Source organism: Euprymna scolopes, chromosome 11 (assembly GCF_053919585.1).
Source record: "Euprymna scolopes isolate OS-2025 chromosome 11, ASM5391958v1, whole genome shotgun sequence".
NCBI lineage: Eukaryota > Metazoa > Mollusca > Cephalopoda > Sepiida > Sepiolidae > Euprymna > Euprymna scolopes.
This window is the reverse complement of record NC_136492.1, coordinates 79,799,675-79,820,335: the sequence shown is the minus strand read 5'-3', so window position 1 is coordinate 79,820,335 and position 20,661 is coordinate 79,799,675. Positions and strand designations below refer to the sequence as shown.

At 38.1% G+C, this 20,661-nt stretch overlaps 1 protein-coding gene across 2 annotated transcripts in view; it reads right to left on the bottom strand.

Annotated features, from left to right (window-relative positions):
- The window catches only part of LOC145287946 (transmembrane protein 65-like), a 192,694-nt gene that overhangs the window by 70,640 nt on the left and 101,393 nt on the right, over positions 1-20,661 (bottom strand). Inside the window, exon 2 of one of the 2 annotated variants that reach the window (XM_080135903.1) lies at positions 3,104-3,121. The exons of the other annotated variant lie outside the window; for it this stretch is intronic. Coding sequence (XP_079992029.1) covers positions 3,104-3,121 — 18 coding nt within the window. The remainder of the gene's footprint in view (positions 1-3,103; positions 3,122-20,661) is intronic. 2 annotated transcript variants of the gene reach the window in all.

The window sequence follows — 20,661 nt, the reverse complement described above, 5'->3', positions numbered from 1 at the left end:
AAAAAAAAAAAGCAAAACAATTAAGAAAATAACTAAAAGAAAGAGCAGAATTCAGCACAAAACTAGGTTCTCAATTAAAAAATAACTAGTCATCCGGTCACTTCCTCGTGTTTCTTTATAAGCCTCTCAGCAAAATCAGTATTTTTGTTTTTTATCCAAACAAATGGCGAGGATCAGCCTAAATAAGAGTGCAGGTGCACAAATAAAAATACTAATATATACGTGTGTGTGTGTGCCTGGTAAATAACTTTATAAGATAATCATTTAGATATGCTCCAAGAAATCAACATAAACAATTTTGTGCACGATCGTTTCTGAGACAACATTTTCATCGATATCAAATTTCATCAGCACAAGGAATTGACATCAAGTTGAGCGTTAAAAAAATATCATCATGATTGAAGTAAGGGAATCAGTTATACATCAATCCAGAAGTAGTAATAAAGATGCATTTAATGTACAACTGGTTGATTCCTTCACTTCAATCATGGTATTTTTTTTCTGGTGATTAGATTTTATATCAATAAAAAATAATATCATACACAAAATTGTTTATGTTGAATTCCGGAAGCATAAGTAAATGATTATTTCATAAAGTTATTTACTTCATATCCATATTACAATAGCTCTTCTATTGTCGGTTTTATATCTGCAGTATTTTGAATGCATGGTCACTATACCTAAGCTTTCCATTAGAAAAGAACTAGCCTGGGTGCTTGGCGTTGCCCGGGTGTTTTGAGGTGTGTGTTGAGAAAAAAAAAAAAAAAAAATGGTAGCAGTCAGGCTCGAACCCATACTGCAAAGAAGGAAAAGAATGTGAAAAAAAAACCTGACGTCTTTGCTGTTGTATCTATCACCAAACCGGAAGTGACGAAGGTTTAAATTAAAGCTAGTCAATCGAAAAGAGGGGATGACTTTTGAAAATATCGGTGAAAAAAGTGACCCCTCTCTGTAGAAAAGTGCTCAGTTGAGGATGAAGGAATTAATGTTTTTAGCCAATTTTTCGATATTTGTCGTCTGAAGCGTTGAGCTTCCAAATGATACTGATCTCGTGAAAATCGGTCGCATCTGTCAAAAGTTTTAGGCAGATATACAAACATACATACATTTAAACAGACAGGTGAGATTCATATTATAGACTAGCAAGGATACCCGGCGTTGCCCGTGTGTTTGTAGGTGTGTGTGTTGGGGGAGAGGGGGATCAAAAACAAAAACCCCGCTGTTTGAAGGTGTAAAAGAAAAAATATGTTTTGGTAGGAAAGTAGGCTTGCACCCGAAGTGTTGACGCGAAGGTGGAAAAGAAAGGGAAAAAAAACGTGACATCTAACCCGCTCAGCCACGAGGGGAGAGGAAGTAAAAACTGCTTGAATTTAAGGCTTATAAAGTTGACAGGTGCGCGAATTTAATGATTATGAGGTCAAACATATTCGGCAGTTAAGTTTTGCTGCAAAGCAGCTTTTCTTTCCAACTTTGGCTATTTGTTTACCCAAGATAAAAAATCAGGGTGTCTATTTGAAAAGCAATTGTCTGATATGACGGTTTTTACCGCATTAATCAAAGCCGACTTGCCTGCCACAAGTGCCAGGGAACTGATGGTACGGATTTTCAGTTTCGCTTTTTTATACTGAAAAGTGAAATGAAGATGCAGTAATCAAAAAAAAAAACTCAAAAATAGTGCGCCAAAGTCGGGCAAATTAAAGATAGACGTGACCTCCGTTTGTAACTCATAGATATTATGATTTAGACAGTATATAAAATGTTTTAAGAAGGAGTGACCCGACCAAGCTCGCCCTCCAAAAAGCCTTTGCCGTACATACACAAAAAGTGCACACACACACACACATTTTGCCTTTTATATATATAGATGGTTGAATGGCTATTTTTGTTTCTTTCTTTGCCTACAGACCTTGAAACATACACAAGTAAGAATCAACATGAGTATTACTCACATCTATCTATATAATGCATTCATGGTTCCTATTGTATCTGTAAGTGAAATATGGACTATACTACTAGGAAACTTGGTGTCTTTGAAATCAAATGTTTAAGAACTATCGCTGGAACACGTTTACAAGATGGACTAAGAAACGCAGATACCAGAAAGAGGCTTACTATTAACAGATCCCTCATTCAAAAAAATAGATTAATGTGGTTTGGGCATGTTTCTCGGCTACCAGACTCCAGCTACGTAAAGAAAATCACATTAAGAAAGTTCATATTCATTTAACAAAGATCAAGAGTACGACTATCAAATAGGTTAGCCGACCAGATAATGCTTGTAACTGGCATGATGTTCCTGGGAGCTGAAAAACTGACACATGAAAAGTAAAAAAATCAGTTTAAAAAAACGTGGAAACATCCTCCAGAATAAAGATCCAAATTGGCACCAAACGGCAAGAGGGGGAGATAGAACTGAGATAGAACTATCCTTGAAATTACAAACCTGACTAAGAAATGCAGATATTAGAAAGAAAGAGGCTTACTATTAACAGATCCATTAATAACATTATTACAAAAAAAAAAAAAAAAAAAAAAAAAAAAAGAGATTAATCTGGTTTGGGATATGTTTCTTAGCTACTAGACTCCAACTATGCGAAGAAATCATATCAAGAAAACTTCATTCAAGAAAGATGAAGATAACGATCACCAAAGGATGAGCCGACCAACTAGAGGTTGAGACTGATATGACACTTCTGACTGGGCTATGACTGTTAGAAATGACAGAATTTTGTTTTCACGCACGTAGTGAATCTCTGGAGTATACAAAGAATAAAAAGAAAAACATGAGTAATAAAGTGCACTTAAGAGAGAAAACTATTGATCTAGATTTTCAAAAACAAATGGCAGCTTAAGTAAATAATTTGTATTGCATTATGTACAAGTAAAAACAACTTCCAAAGTAACTTTTCCCAAACTTAAATAAGCAATTCAGAAAAAAAAAAGATGCCCACATAATGAAAAAAAAATGGGGGACAAGCAAAAGCCAATATACAATGAAGGGTGGAAATTTGGAAAAAGCTTCAGATAAAAATGGTGACCTTTACCCTTTTTTTTTTTTTTTTTTTAAATTTTTTAGGCGAGGTGTTGGCATTTTTTTGCTTACCTTTTTCAATTGGAAGATCTAAGAATGAAAAGAAAAAAAATCAAATTCATGTGAATTCTTTAGTTTTAAAACAAGAAAGACCTCAAAGCTGTTATACTCAGGACAAATTTCATATTACATTTATTTTTTTTTTTTTAATACAGCATAAAAATATTTTAAAATAAAAAAATATTCATGTCAAATCTAATAACTGCAATAATTAATTTCAAATGCTAAACATTGTATTTAACAATCTGGCAATTGCATGATTTTTTTTAATCAAAATCATGCATTACAAACATGTTTATTGGCCTCAAGTAAAATTCGAACACAGAACATTCAAACAAAAGTTAAACTTTTTTTAATCAGTAACAAATAAACATTTTTATAGTATATTCAGCAAGATATATACCAAAAAAAAAGAATTACAATATCATGAGAGTAAACCCTTTGTGAAAAATGACTCGGGGGGGGGGGGAATATCAGTGTTTGCATTAACATTCAATTTCATATAAATCTGTGAAGTTAAAAAAAAAATGAAAAAAAAAAAAAACGGCTGAAATTGGAAAATTAAAAAAAATCAAAAACATAAAAATCAATACAGTGTAGAAAGCATAACAAAGGAAACGTCTCCTTATGGAAATACTTTGAAGGCAAGGGTGCCTGACTTATTTGCTTTTCCAATTCCTCTAAATATTTGAAATTGATTCGTTCATTATTTTTTATTTATTTATTTATTTATTTTTTTTTTACTAACTTACGTGTGATCAGACGAATTATAAGTGAATACACATTGTTCGTTAGTATATAGAAATAATATAATACAGTCCTGCTTCCACCAGAGACAATTCCTAAATTCATAGTAATTTGCCAAGAGAACTGCATGGACATTTTGTCAGCTCTTTGTACCAGCTGACATTTATGTAGGTGTGAGAAACTTAAGAGGAAAATGATTTTTAACTGGATGTGTAAAATGTTTTTAACATTGGGTCCTAAAAGAGCAAAAGATAATGGGATTTGTGAGATGGCCTATGAGAAGTCAAAATCCCAAAATAAAAAAAGCCAGTGGACAGCAAGATAAAATGCAAACAGCAGGAAAGAATTCTTAACTTAACTCTAGCCTAAAAATTAGTTGAGAAGTTAGCTGAACTAGATAGAAGAGACAGCTATGATACTATAGACTGCCCTCACTCCATAGATAACGACGGCTGGGAGAAATTAGCTAGAAAATGAATGGCAATAAAAGCTGATTGATCCATCCAATTCCACAGACCAGTTATCCCATGATAAGTGGTTGACTTTCTGGGTGGTTAGATAATGATGGTGGAAGCAAGCCAGGAAAAAAAACGGATGTATCAGATTTCAGATTTCTTAGCTGAGATCCTGAATTTGAGATAAACTCAAATGTAGACTAACGACAGAATATTTACACACACACACACACACACACACACACCCATGTCTGACAAGCCGCTTGTATACAATATCTGTACTTGTGTATTATCTTTATTACGTATGTAAATTGTGGATTATGACTGTGCTCTTAGCCACTGACTACACTAAAATTTCGACACTGCCAACCAGAAGATGAAAAAAAACTATGGCACGTGCGTTTCAGGTAAGATGATCAAAGGTGCATGCATAGTTATACACCAGCACTAGAAGACAAAACAAAATCCCATCGTCTCTAAATCCAATTTGAATTCTACACAATTATATGGGCATTTTATTTCTTCCTCATCATGCAGCTGGAAGTTTTCTCTTGGCACCAAAGTCACTAGAACATAGACCAGCATTGAGATGGCCTCTCCCTGTTGGCTGAGGTATGATTTCTGGTCCAGTACAGTTTTAGCAGGTTCACTTTCTCAAGTTTTACTTTCTTCCTTTGAGAAGGAGTTAGCTTATTACTAATCATGTGAGGCGCCTCATACTGGAGAATACCAACTGGACTGCACAGGCATATTTTTACAAGCCAAAATTCTCTTCCTTTAGGATTCTGGCTCTTAAAATCCCACTTTCTAATCCTTGTCACATCAGCTTGCCATGAATAAGAGATAAATACATCATCGTTGCCACCAATGATCATATACCCACATTTGCAAGCGCTTCTAATAAATGGGAGAAATAAAATGATGTTAACTTTTATAAAATGCCATATCTATATATCTATAAAAGTGAAATTGCCTCTGTGTGTATGTGTGTCTGTCTGTGTGTGTGTGTACATTCCCCTAACAAATTACTCTGCCAATTTTCAGTCTACAGAATCGAGATTTCACATAAGGGGTATTGAGATTTGGAGAAATCTTTTTAATCAGTTTTTGGCCATAAATTTGGCTGTCAAGGGGTCAAAGCTCAACGATTTGACCTTTAAAAACTCTACCAAACACCTCCGCCAATTTTGGGTCTAAACACTTGAAATTTTAGATGTAGATTCCTTGGACATCGATCAAACTTTTTAATTTGATTTGAGACCAAAATAATAAATTTTAAGGGGTCAAAGTTTTAAAATTTTGACCTCTCAGCCAATTTTGGGTCTAAACATTGGAAATTTTACATAAAGTCTATTCAGACATAGGGCAACCTTTTTAATCAGTTTTTGGCCGAAAATTTGGCTGCCAAAGGATCAAAGTACAAAAGATTTTATCTTTGCGGTCTCTATCAAACTATTCAACCAATTTGGGGTCTAAACATTTTAAATTTTATATAAAGGATATTCAGATATGCAGCAAACTTTTTAATCAGTTTTTAGGCAAAAGTTTGGCTGCCAATAGGTCAAAGTTGAAAGAGTTGACCTTTGCAGAGTCTACCAAACTCCTCTGCCAATTTTGGGTCTAAACACTTGAAATTTTAGATGTAGGTTACCTGGACACGAGTCAAAATTTTATATATATATATATATATATATATATATATATATATATATATATATATATATATATATATATGCACATAAAGTTATTAACAGTACATAGGGCCCAAGCACAGCCAGGCTAAATTGCTAGTTGACAATGTATTGGGAACTAAAGGATTTTTTTTTTTAATAAGAAGAAAAAGAAGGGCTGAAAAGATGGTCTTTGTAGATAGAAACTATGTATTCACGACCAGAACATTTTTATATGGTATACTCTTCTCCAACACCAGCATTTTGTTGTTTCTACTACACTCAGCAACAATGTGCTGGGTACCACCGGAATTTTATAACAGGGTATATGCTTTGCCAGCAACAATGTTTACAATATTGATCTTTATTGTCCAATGATCTTACTAAAACATAACTTATAACTTGCTCATCTTTTATAAATGGAATACCTGATCACACATGATAGATATATTATTCTGGCATGCCCTTGTTCTTTCTTACATCCAGGTTCTGCATAACTCGCAGAGACTTTTTTTATGGCAGCAATAAGTCAAATCTATTTCTATCATTTGTTAAAGATTCTTGCTCATTACGTTTGTCACAGTTAATTCCAACTGACAGAAAATTCAATCAGTCATTATTGGGGAAGTACTGGAATACAATCACTGATACAGAAATACAGACGTTTTGCTGTTAGACAGAGAAACTCACTTAGGAAATGATATAATACTATAGACTGCCTCTACAGTCAAGTCCACCGGAAAATATTAGCTAGGAATTAAATGACAATATGAAAGTGAAAGGCCTATTGTGCTGCATAGATAGAACAACACCATGAACAGTTAGCCATTAATAGGTGGAATAGAAAAGATCAAGATAAAAAGTTTAGAAAAAAGTAATTACTTAGGTTGAAGTAAGCTGAACGTAAGTGAGAAAACTGGATATATCAGATTTCGAGTAGAAAGTGCACATATTTAAAGCACACTGACTGTTGAGCTGATGGTTGGAGAGATCGGATAGAGATTTACTGAGAAAAGTTGATGTGTCTAAGTGGACGACAGTGAATGATCACAACGGGTAGATCAGATTGGTGAGGGACATGAGAGAATCTTAGCTGATATCCTGGGCTCAAGATGGGAGACTTAGCAACACATTCAAAACCTCAAGCCTTATCATTACTAACAATTCTCTCTTGCTTAGGTTTATGAATAGAACAAACCTATATATATATATATATATATATATGAATTTAAATGTCCTTTAGGAGACTGTGTTTCTGATAGCGAAGAAAAAAAAAACGTACACATATGCTTGTCTACTACAACCTTGCTGAGGAGGGTGACTATGCACTTATCTGGCACAAGCGCTATAGCCCAATATTTAATAGATGCTAATGTCGGTACCCCAACCCGCATACACACACGTTTAATAATATAACACCACAGCACATTGGGATTCAATAAGAAAAACCACAGCACATTGGGGTAAGGTGGCTAGTTGAACACAGATATGGTTTCACAATTGAGATTCTTAGTAGAAATAAAAAAAGGGAAACACTGAAACATAACTTTTATAAACACTTCTTTGCAAATCGATTAAAGATCATCGGGGGGGGGCAACTTTATTACAGTTTCTTTGAAAATTAAAAACGAGAGTATCGCTCTTCAACATCATCAATAAAATTCTTCTCACAATAAGATCGACATCTCATGCTGCTCAGCAACATTCCATTTATTTTTCTTTTCTCCATTTTTGTCACAAATAGAAAAGGTCAACTCATTCGACATTCCATCTCAGACTGAAATATTTTCAAAGAGAAATCAGAAAACCCACTGAAATATCAATGGAAATAAGCAACTTCATCAAATTCGAATCGTCATCTCGCATCTTAAATTGCAATTGAAAAGAATTGTTAATATTTGTCCTTTTATAGATTCTGTCTTTGATTATTTCATATATGACATTACAACTTGAAAAACATTTTATCATGAATAGTTTGGCCTTAAGTCTGTATCTCTTTTACACACACGTGTGTGTGTGTGTGCGCGCGCATGTGTGTGTGTCATTTAATCTATAAAATTTACGACGTCTGTTTGTCCGTCTTCATATTTTCAAACTATCTCTTGTAAAACTAAAAGTCACAGAGCCGCGCTAGGGGCTTCAAATGATTGGATTTTTTATGGACCATTCTTTTATGGGTCTTTAGCCGGTTAAAATAGTTTTTACGGGGTCAAAAATGGGTCAAAATTGAAAAAATCGTTATACATTTTGTACATGAATCAGTTTATTTTTAATCAGTCCATATGCGTGTCACGTTAGTACAGTGGTAACGTCACCAGCTTTAAATGCTACAGTTTTGCTTTTGATGGCACCCAAATACTTTTTTTTTTCTACTTTTGAAATCATGACTATAATAATATATACGAAATCTAAACTTTTAGGGGGGAAATTAGGTGTATTTTACAACCGGGCAAAACCAGGCGCCCCCCTCTCATCGCTAATGTGTGTGTATATATATGTATATATACACACATACACACACACAAGTGTGTATGCATATTAGTGTTGAAACAATCAGAATCAGAAAAATTACAACTTTCGGGGGTATTGGAATCAGTACTGAAATAGGAAAAATGTGTGCCTATTTTCCGATGCACAAAACGATTCTTTTGCCTTTTTTTTTATTTGATTTTGTTTAAAGCAAAATCTTTTGCTGGTAGTAATAATAAAATAATAAATATGTATTAATTTTAAACTACCAGTGAAACTAAAGTTTATAGATCATCCCCTCCTCAAGTGTATTTTTACTCTTGAGAAAATATCTGCATACTAACCATGTGTAATCAGGAATAAATAACAACTCTACTGTTAAATATTTAAAGATTTATAAAGAATCAGAATCGGTAATTGCATCGGAATCAGGGAAAAATGCTGGAATCATCTCATCAGTAATGCATAAATTGTGTTAAATACGTTAAATACATATATAAAATTATTCTAGTGAAACCTGTTACACAATAACAATAAAATAGACAAACAAGTACTAAAAAATTTAATCAAATAATAAAAAGGTACTCTCCATTAATAAAAAATACAACTGATTATTTACGCTAGCAATCTCAACAGTCATTTCCCCCTTTGATTAGGGTTCATAATAAACCTAATTTCCCCCTCCCCCAATTTTGTTATTTTGTTCAAGATGGGGATAGGATATCCTACCGGATGCCAAACATTCACCTGCTATCTCATGTTCCAACCATAAGTAGTAAATAATTCAATATTTCAAGGTTCAGGTTTAGAAGGTATTAATCTACTTTCCCAGGCAACGCCAGGATATGGGTTTGCTAGTAGTAAATAAAATAGTAATGAGTCAGTCATGTAGAAGCGAGAAATGTACACGAGAAGTTATAATTTTCTTCATATAGAAATATAAAACTAAAATGGCAAAATATGGTTTAATAAAGGTGCTATTCTAGGTTACATTTTTACTTCATTCTTTTTTAAAACACAAGACGACAGTTTTTATTTTTATTATCTATATATTAATACCATAGCACCTTTAACGTATGAATGTACTTACGCATGTCACGGTTTTCAGATTATAAATTATTCAATCAGAAGATCTTATTTATTAAAAAAAGAAAGATAGGTGTTGTGGAACCAGCCGTCCAGCGACAATCGACCCAACAACTAACAAGACAAAAAAAAGTAAACGGCAAAAAAGCAAAGAAGAATGACAGACACAGGTTGTTTGGTTAAAGACGAGGGTTTGTCTTTTATTTGTAAAGGTAGCCAAAAAATCCTATGATGAGGATGCTGGTTGTCTGGAATGTCACACGTCACAGGAGGTTAAGGACTGGAGGTCTGGAAAGGGAACTCTAGACATAGCGTGGTTTGAGGTTGGTTGCTGAGTCTGGAGCGATCGGCTGAACATCAGGGCAATCTGGAACGGTTGGTGGACACTGAGAACGTGGGATCAGTGTTTAGGAATGGCCGGTAGACACTGAGAATGCAGGGTCAGTGCTTAGAAACGGACAGAAGATCGACACTGAAAATGTAGGGTCACTTAAGAAATGGACGAACGGTTGACACTACGTACTCCCAGAGCCTTCAACGTACGTACTCCCAGAGCCTTCGAACTCCGCTGCAAAGAAAAAAAGGTGTGATCCCTTGTTTCATCCTCGTCCTCATTACAGCAGGGAACGTATTCATCACTGCTGTAATCCCTGGCTAGCACGCCGAAAAGTGGCAGCGCATTCTGGACAAGCCTTCATGCCAAAGAAAGTTCATCATTGTTTAAATAGCTTCTGGCTGGTGCCCAATTCCACTGAGAGAGAACCTCCTCCCTCGACATGTGTAGCCACTCAATCAATGGATCCTTTGCGATCCCCACCAAAAATCCTGATATAGCCTCCACCTAGGCTGTGCAATGCCCTAAGGGGGGCTCGGCACTCAGAGAGAAAAAGCAATTCCCCCGCCGGTCTTCAGCGACCTTCACCAGCAGGGGCAGATATGAGTTGTGGGAAAGCTTGCTCCAGCTGTGGAGCAAGCTTTTGACTCAGGAACGCCAACCTTTCAGCATGCATGTGACTTAATAGATCAGGCATCCTCAAGCCTCTCTCACTAGGTTTCTGTGTACAGATCTGTCTACGGACATACGGCTTTCCCCCTTTTCAAAGAAGTTTGTAAAGGAGTCGCTCTAAAGCCTTACGGTGGTCTGTAGGTAGAGGAAGTACTGACATCCAGTAAAGGATCAGCTGTAAGTTGCGCACGCCTCTACATGACCCTACCAATAATTCGACCTCTGTCTGTACTTCTGACTAATTTTTGTCCAGCTGGAGTCCCAGTCCAAACCACACTCCGAGCCGAACTCACCTGGAAGGGTATCTCTTCCCGACCAGGCACCCAACTGCAGGCCAACAGATTTGCTGCGATTGACTACGGCTCCTGTGACTTCTTCATACTCAGCAACTGCCTCCATCACCGCTTTAATATTGCTACATCATGCAACAAACACAGTGACATCATCAGCGTACGCGGGCAACCTGGCAAATTTGCCGCCAGGTAGAGCTATGCCGCGCAGGACTGGTCTAGCTGCCTCGTCCCTTAACTTGCGAAGGAAGGGCTCCAATGCGAGGACATACAACAGAGGTGACAGCAGACAACCCTGGCGCACCAACCGAGAGACCCCAACGGACTCTGACCACATACTGTTTACTTGTACCGCTACTGCAGGATTATGATCCAGAACAGAGATCCACTTGCGGAAGTCAGGTCCAAAGCTGGTGGTCTCCATAACAGATTCCAAGAAACCATGGTCGACCCTATCGAATGCTTTTGACTGATCTAAATTGATCAGTACGGCTCCTGTGTCGTCTTCTAACCCCTCTATGATCATGCGCACCAAGTGCAAGTTGTTTTAAATCGATCTCCCCTTCACAGCACAAGTCTGATCCGGTTCAACTAAGTCACCGATAACAACCTGCAGTCGGTTTGCTAGAACTTTGTGTTTAGCAGTGATGGGCCTATAATCATCTAAGTCCTCCCCACCATGCTGCTTTCTCTTCTTCAGTAGTATGACCACTCCTTTGGTAACCTGCCCAGGGATGGACCCTAAGCAAACCAGTGGTCAGACACACCCGTCAGAAGAGGAACAAACATGGGCGACAGCCTCAAATACAGTTCGTAGGGCAGACCATCGAGCTCCGGAGATTTGTTATGGCCAACCTGCTTCAACGCAGTAATGACCTCACACTTCGTAACCATCCCATCACAGCTAGCTGCTCGGGCCACAGTAAGGCGGGGTGAGCCGGCTAAATAGCGGCCAAACTCCTGAGTCTGGGTAGTTGGGTAAAGTGCTCCTCCAAATGTTGCCGAAACCCATTACAAATTTATTGAGTTGATGCAAGAGTACATCCTTCCAGGTTTTTCACTTTCTGAATGTACCCATTCGAGCCGCGTCTTAAGGCGGCCTTATGCTCAACAGTGTTAACGTTCATGGCTTCATTAGAGACTCTTTTTAACCTAGCTCTAACTACTTGACCTTCATAACGCTCGCTAGCCAAGCGATTAAGGTTCCCCCTTAACTAATGCTATCTCTAGGGGATCCCCACCAGCCACCACCCGGGTCAGCCTATCATCTAAGTGCATTTTCATCCATGCCCTAGTTAAAGAGAGGCTTTGGCTATACTGGACACAAAAACGCCTAATAGTGGCCTTAAGTTTAACCCACCAGCTACTCTTGGTAACCGCCCCGACTAACTCCCACTGAATTAGTGCTGTCAGCTGTTCCCGGAATTCGACCATCTCTAGCAAAGAGGCATTCAACTTCCAGGACCCAGCCAATCTAGGCGTATTACCTACTCTCAAACGGGCCATTACTAGTTTATGGTCCGAATGACCTAGCCAGTGAAACGTGGGACAAGATAAGAAATCTATGTCGCCTCTTCTAACTAACATCCTATCCAAATAGGTACTCAAACAGGAGGTCGTACAAGCTTGCCACATCCAAATCTCCCTCCTGGGTGATCCAGATGAAACCTGTTAACAAGATCGCACGAGGCCATCAGGTTAGACAGGCTGCTTTCACACCTCTCCGACCCACTAACCCCACTGATCTTATCTATCTTGGGGTCCAGGATGGCATTCTAGTCCTCCGTTAAAACTACCTGTTCCAGACCCGCCGAAAGAAACACCTCCATATGCCGAAAGGAAATGCTTTCTCTCCAGCGATATTGGGCACGTAAACAGCCAAAATCCGGAACTTATCGCGTTTAACAGCAACATCGACCACAACCAGCCCTCCATGAGCATCCGTGTGGACTACAGTAACCGTCACAGATAGGGGGCGAATCACTAGAAAAGAAACACCACGGCTACAAGAATTGCCATATGCTGAGTAGACATCAAAGTCTACTGTCAGCACATTGCAATTCCTGTCAGAAATAAAGTGAGTTTCCTGGATAGCAGCTATATCTACCTCCAGGAACAGGAGATCCCTCAGCACGCAAGCAGCCTTGCTTTGGGATCTCATGCCCCTCGCATTCAAACTAGCTAGGTTCAAATTCATTGTTCCCTAACTAGTAGTATTCCTTAACAAGGGGTCTAAAGTCCTCGGAGATAAGGACATCAAAGGCCTGGCCGAAACTGCCAGAGAGCAGGTCGGATGTAAACCGTCCGTCTCGTGATAGGCCCCTGACATGCAGGGGGAAGGATAGTTTAAACGCTCTAAAAAAGGAGGGGTGGATATAAAGCGGGATCCTCCCTTCATACTTCGCCGCTAAATTGCTTGAAGATAGGTGCTCCCATCAGCCATTTTGATGTCCAGGAACGCCTTCTTTCTGGCATCAATCATTTGCCACAGCGCCTTTGCCCTCCCTCCCTCCTCTATTCGCTCTCACAAACGTAATTAGCCCTGGAGCGTCGGGGAAATTCCTGGGGTTTATGACCTCTTTTCCCTCTACTTCTGTTAGTTGCTCCAGGCTCTTTAGGTATCTTCTCTGTTGGCCGTTGAGGTCCCCGATGACCTGGTTGCTGTCTGCTTCACATACTTTTTCTCCTGGCCAAAAAGGGAATTTCCTCATTTTCTCTTCCCTTTGGGCTGGAGCGGGAGACTTGTCTTCGGTGACGGGGACCTCTCCAGGTCTCTCTGTAGGGGTGTTGAATAGGGGAGGGGTGGGTGGAACTTCCTTTTGTGTTGGGAGAGGGGTTGGCAGGGTAGGAAGTTCGGCAGTCTCATCTTTCTGGTTCTCTATGGCTTCTTTCCTTTCTATGGCCTTTTTCTTTTCTTGTGGTTTTGCTTTTGGCGTCTCGCCTTCTTCCTCTGACTCTGACGAATTCACCACCAATTTTCTTTTGCCGGAGCCTGCTACTGCCCTGGATGTGCTTGGCGGGGCTGCCTCTGTCTTCTTTGCCTTCTTCAACACCACCTTGCTCCAAATGTTTCCGGACTTCTCCTTGTTCTCCTTACTGGCGGGTGTTTCTTTCGGAGCCACTCCTTCTACCGGCTTTACTTTGGGCTTCTTCTGCAGGCAAAGTTTGGCTATATAGCCAGGCTTTTGACAATGCCAGCAATGTGGTCTCCTACCTTCCACAATCACTGACATCGTCCAGCCGTCACAGGTCAACTGTGCTGGTCTGTCGTTGAACCCTTTTCTATCTATCCGACCCTGGATTTTATATTCTTCGGTCATTAGGTCCTGGGGCCTCTTACTGGACTCACTGCTTCCAACTCCTCGTACTGCACCATTATGGCCCCCATTTGGTCTACACACAGGAAGCTGGGAAACCCCAAAACCGTCACTGTCGTTCTACGTTTTGACTGGTATTCTGGCTTGCATCTTACAGTCTTCCATGTGATGTCTCCCTTTGCCACTTTCTCGACGAACACAGATACTGGGGTACCACCGGGTGTGGTACACCCCGACACGGACACAGACGATATGGACACTAGGGTACCACCGGGTGTGATACCCCTCGACACAGACATGGACAATGAGGTGCCACCAGTTGTGGTAATCCCCGGACCTTTACCGCCTCAGAGCAGAAAAGCCCCGTCTATTTTGGTAGCTCAGCACTCAGCAGAGACCCGCCGATTTGGAGCTAGAGGGACCTTCGACTAAAAATGCATGTTAGTCACCCCTAAATCTGCCAGCTGCTTAAGTCTCCACCAAGCACTAGAATATCTGAAAAAAAAAGGTAAACAGTTAATGGCCCAAGATGAACAAAAGAGAATTAATACAGGAAAGCTATAAGGACCACACCACCAAAGAATGGGATTAGTCCTTAAAAAGCCAATGAAAGAACCCTTAAACTTGAACACGTGCTCAAGTGAGTGTAGGCTTGGTCAGAACATGGAAAAGCGTATCCTACTCCCAGGCCGAGCTCTATGACTGGGCCAAGGCGAGCTGAATTCATTTGAGCAGAGTGATATCAGAGGTGTTGCTCCCCACAAGACAAACAAACGACTAATTAATTCCAGAACAAAATTTTTGCAATCAAAAGTAGCTTGGGAGTTTGTTGATTCCATTTGACTTAATTTCGTCTAAAAGTAAAAAGTCAATTGTTTGAATTATTGACGTTAAGCTTAATATATTTGAATTCCGAAGTGCGTAAAGGAGTCAAGGACAGAAACAAAGGGAATGTGAATGTGTTCACTGAAACCGGATAATGTTCATACATTTAGTTTTGCGTCCTTTGTTTAAGGGAAAGGAAGATGAAAAGAAACCGCGTGGGTGAAGAAAGAAAAACAAAGAAAAATGGAGACGGCGATTTTGAAACCGTGGCAAACGTACTACGATCACCTATCCTTCGTTTTAATAAATAGGATCTCCTAATCACCAAGGACACAATGTAAAAATATATATATTTTTTTATGACGTCGCTTTTGATATTGGAGATAAACCGTAATAACCAGACATATTCTGATACTACATGAAAGAGATTACTTAGATAAATACTTTTGCAGTTTTAACAAAAGGGCTACAATAATATTGTGGAGTTACCATTCACACTGAACATCAACAGAATGTCCAGCAACAATATATTACATATGAAAGATGCTGCTGTGAAATTTCCACAGGTCCCACTAGTTATTTTAAATGATAGAAGCACACGCTGTTGTTCTTTATAATAACCACAGCGTGATAAGAACACTTTTTTATTGATTAAATAGACTCTTACATTATAGATAATTTTATTTTTAAACTAGTTGACTTTATCAACACGCTATCTCTTTGAAAATGTTTTGCTACTTGAAACACTAATTTTAAATAAACATTCCATTCGTAACTTTGCTGTAAACGTGAAACAAAATCTTTGTTCTCATCTGATAAGATAGATAAACGTAGCCATTTGCGTAATTTTGAAATGTGAACCAAAAACAAGAAAAGAAAGAAATTAATTTGCCTTTTCACTAACAATTTCAAAATAGATCGTAACTTGTTATAAAAAAAAAAAAAAAAAAATTAAGTTAGCCCTTCTAAAGAACGGAACATTTGGTTAGAAATGCTAAACATTTATCCAGGAAGTAACAATGTAGCAAAACAGAACTGTTTATTATATAATAATCAAAACAATTATTGAATTCAAAGACAATAAGAAATAATCTATATATATAAAAGCGAAAATGTGTGTATGTATGTATGTTCGCTTTTTGTGTATGTCCGCAAAAGAATTTTTACAGCGGCTTCTCGAGGCCGTCGCTCATTTTTAAAACTTTTTATATCACGTCAAAATCATAATATCTACGAGTTACAAACTGGGGTCGCGTGTGTATTTAATTTGCCCGACCAAAAGCTAAATATTCAACATTTTTCAATCGGCGTGTGTAGATTCGCCTTTTTCAAATAATAAAAGCGAAATTAATACGAAGGTTGTTGCATGGTTCCCAGCGTCCAAAAGCAATCAGCTTTGATCAATGCGAGGTTTTCCTTATATCAGACAATTGCTATTCAATTTGGACAATCCCCTTTCAATGGAGAGTTGGTTTCTCCCAACATCTTGGGGGAAACAAGACCAGTCAAAGTTGAGTAAACAAACCAAAAAAAAAAAAAACCTGCCCCGCAGTAAATGTTAACTTTATTTCAGGCACCTGTTAATTCAAACATCTTTCCGTTACTATTTCTTGGTCGGCAAACGGTTAACGTCGCACATTTTTTTTTACACTTTATTATTTTCTAATTTTGCCTCAACTTCGATTCTTCCTACTTACCTACCAAAAGTTTATTTTTAAACAAGCACCCGGTCAACGATTTTTTATTATTCTTTTGTTTTGATTTACCCAAAACCACACACACCCCTAAACACCAGGGCAACGCTGGGTACTCCCCGCTAGTCTATATATATAAAAGCGAAAATGTGTGTATGTGTGTATGTATGTGTGTTTGCATGTCTCGCAAAAACTTTCGACACAGGCCACGGATTTCCACCAAATAGGTATCATTTAAAGCTCAGAATTTCGCCCAACAAATATCGAAAAATTGGCCAAAAACATTAATTCCTTCACCCTAAACTAGACACTTTTCTACAAGAAGAGGTGCCGAAAAAATCGTTTCTTCATTTTCTCTCCTGCTACTACGACAATCACGCCATGTTTAACCTAGAAAACATTGACGTTAGTTTAAACCACCTGCAAGTGTTTTTTAAAGGGTTAATTTTATCCGTTCTCAATTGTATGTCTCTTTGGCGTAGGGGTAACGTGTCAGGCTTTTTTTTTCCGCCTTAGCCTCGATGCTTCGGGTTCGAGCCCGTCTTCCTACCTAAACTTTTTTTCCGCTTTTACACCTTTTTTTTACGTTTGTTCACAGTTTTGCTTTGTTTTGGTTTTTCCAATTTTTTTTAACATCGTGATTTTTTATAATATTAAAACAGGGTCCTCCCCTCCTCCATACACACCTCTAAACATCCGGGAAATGCTGGGTACCCCCGCTAGTCTACATATATAAAAGCGATAATGTTTGTGTGTGTGTGTGTGTGTGTGTGTGTGTGTGTTTGTATGTCTCGCAAAAACTTTCGACACGGGCCACGGATTTTCGCCAGGTAGGTATCATTTTAAAGCTTGAACCTTCACCCGACAAATATCGAAAAATTAGCCAAAAACATTAATTATTTCACCCTAAAATCATCAGTTTTGTATAGAGAGGGTGTAGCAAAAAAATCCTTCCTTCATTTTGCCTTTTCCATGACTACTGCGACGATGACGTCATGTTTGACCTAGAAAACGTTCATGTTAGTTTAACGTGCTGATTTTTTAAACGTTTCATTTTGTCACTACTTAGTTGTTTGTCTCTTTGGTGTCGAGCTTTTTTTTTCTGCCTTACCCTCGAACCTTCCGACCAAAATTTCTTTTTTTTCTTTTACACCTCTAAATACCGGGGTTCCCCACCCCAACACACACAACGTTGTTATCTTAAGATTGCACTTTTTTTTCTGATTATTTTTTTCAGTTTTTTTTTTGTTTTGGTTTTTCCGATTTTTTTAACAGGGTTATTACTTACCTCCCCGCCCCCCCTACACACACCTACAAACACTCAGGCAACGCCGGGTACCCACCGCTAGTCTACAATATAAATCTCACCTGTCTGTTTAAATGTATGCATGTATGTATTTCTGCCTAAAACTTTTGACAGAGGCAACGGATTTTTACAAGATTGGCATCGTTTTGAAGCTCGACCCTTCAGACGACAAATATCGAAAAATTGGCTAAGAACATTAATTCCTTCACCTTCAACTGGGCACTTTTCTACAGCGAGGGGTCACTTTTTTCATCAATATTTTCGAAAGTCATTCCCTCTTTTCGATTGACTAGCCTTAATTTAAACATTCGTCCCTTCTGGTTTGGCGATGAATGCAACAGCAAAGATGTCAAGATTTTTATTTTCACAGTCGTAGAGTTAACATTTTGTGCGAGCGTTATGACGACAATGGCGACGTAAGCAATAGCTATTCAACAGTGAACATTTTCTGCGGGACAGTTTTTAATGAGGTCAATAACCCGGTTTGTTTGTTTTAACCTAACTTTGGGGAAAAACAGCTCCCCCATTTATTAAAGGAGTGGCTCGTCTTGAAATGAAAGAAACCGTCTGATATGACAATGGTAAGCCGACATTACCCAAACGTTACATCACTTTCTAGAGACCACTGGCCGTGGGCCAGGATTCTAATCGAGTTTCGCTTTTTTTATACTGAAAAACGAAAGTAAACATGTGGCGATCCCAAAATGTTGAATATTTAACGTTTCAAAGTCGGGCAAATTAGACAGGCGACCCCCGTTGTTAAATCGTAGATATTATCATTTAGACAACAAATAAAAAGTTTTAAAAATGAGCGACAGCCTCGAGAAACCACCGGAAAAAAGCCTTTTGCAGACATACACAAAAAGCGAACATAAATACATACACACATTTTCGCTTTTATATATATAGATATATATATATATATTTATAAAAAAATGTGGCCGCAGCCGAGATTGAACTCACTACACGAGTTTGTAATTCAAATCTTGTCTGTAGCTGAATACTTGATGCTTTTCCAGGGCTATCAAGGGTATTTTTTTTATTGTGACGCCATCACTAGATGGGTTGCCTACCACGGTTTAAGAGAGGCCCATCTACCCTCGAGAGAAGGATAGACTCCACCAGTTTCCAAACCTGGCATTTTATCTCGCGGTACATACAGCCTTCCCAAATAGTCACCCATCTGGTACTGGCCAGGCTCGACATTGCTTAACCGGTGATCTGGCAAGAACTGGTGTGTCAATGTGATTGTGTTATATATACTGTTACGATCACCCCCACATTGGGATTATATAAAGGTGCTCACATAACAAAATAGAAAAAATTAAGGAAAAATAACTAAAAAAAGGTCCTCTGATCTGTTGTGCTAAGCAAGAGGAACCGGGAGACTCTTTCAAGGCAGTAAAATATGGAGTAGACGAATGAACAATACAGTGAAAGAAAAGGAACGAATGCAAACAACTTTATTGTAAAAGTAGACTATGGAGGGGGGGGCAAAGAAAAGAAAAAAGTGAGATAAAGAAACAAATCATGGAGATGGGGGAATCTTACAAGAATGTCTAAAAGTGCCTAGCGTAACATATCAATAAACAAAAAATGCAAAGCAAAAATAAAACAAAATATCAATTCGCCAAGAGAGAATGACTTGGATGCCATCAGTTAGACTCGAAACCAAAACATTTAAAGCTTCAGCATTATTTTTAACATCTGAGCTAAATGAAGACACATACAAAAGCTTAAAATATAGCATTGTGAAAGATATAAATGTATATTTATGCACATGTAGAAGTAACACGTTTAGTCGACTTATGCCTGCCAAGTTTTAATTTTTTTTTCAATTTTGACCCCTTAGCAGCTATTTTAACTGGCTAAAAATTAAATCGAATTTGTTCCACTGGTTCAAATCTCTTATATATAAAGTCCGTAGACCAAAAGTTGACAGGAGATTAGTAGAGACTGTTCCACACATAGAAAAGGTCATTTATATATATATATATATAGTATGAAAATATTCTTTGCAGATCATCAAGTGCTCACTATGTTTAATGTAATAGTTAGCATTCTCCTTTCTCTTATATAGGCAACTTATGCTTAAATTAACTCCTGGCTGCATATTAAAGTTCTTAATTTATTACCTATTTATAGGCACGTCCTCCTACCCTATTCACTTCCATCAACCAATTAACTTTTTATGTTAGTTATTTCACGAAATCTTACCTGGGATAGGGTGTGGAACTTGTGAATATGACTATCACGATTTTCCTCAAACAGAATCAGTTAAAGCCTATGGCCTTCTGAATAACATATGTGAAAACATTGAAGGTTTTAAATAATGACTATAGTCTGCTTTCGGGGTATTTCCAGATGTGAAGCTACTCAAAGATTTGCTGACAGCAAAATTGGGCCATTAAATAAACAAAGGTGAGTCATGTTGTTAGTCTCTCTGAAAAGACTGAAGAGTAAAACAGTCGATTATTATGATGAGTTTTATAATGGTCGATTATTATGATTATGATTTGTTAGAAGGAATGTTATCAAAGCGAAATAAATATTTACATTAAATTTTTTTCAGGAATGCAACTTGATGGATGAAATGTCATTCTGATAGTTATGTTTTTCAGTAAGGATTTATCGAGCAGCTTTAGGAATTTTGGACAAAGAAAATGGATAAACAAAATACATTTTTGAAAAACGACAGGTGATAT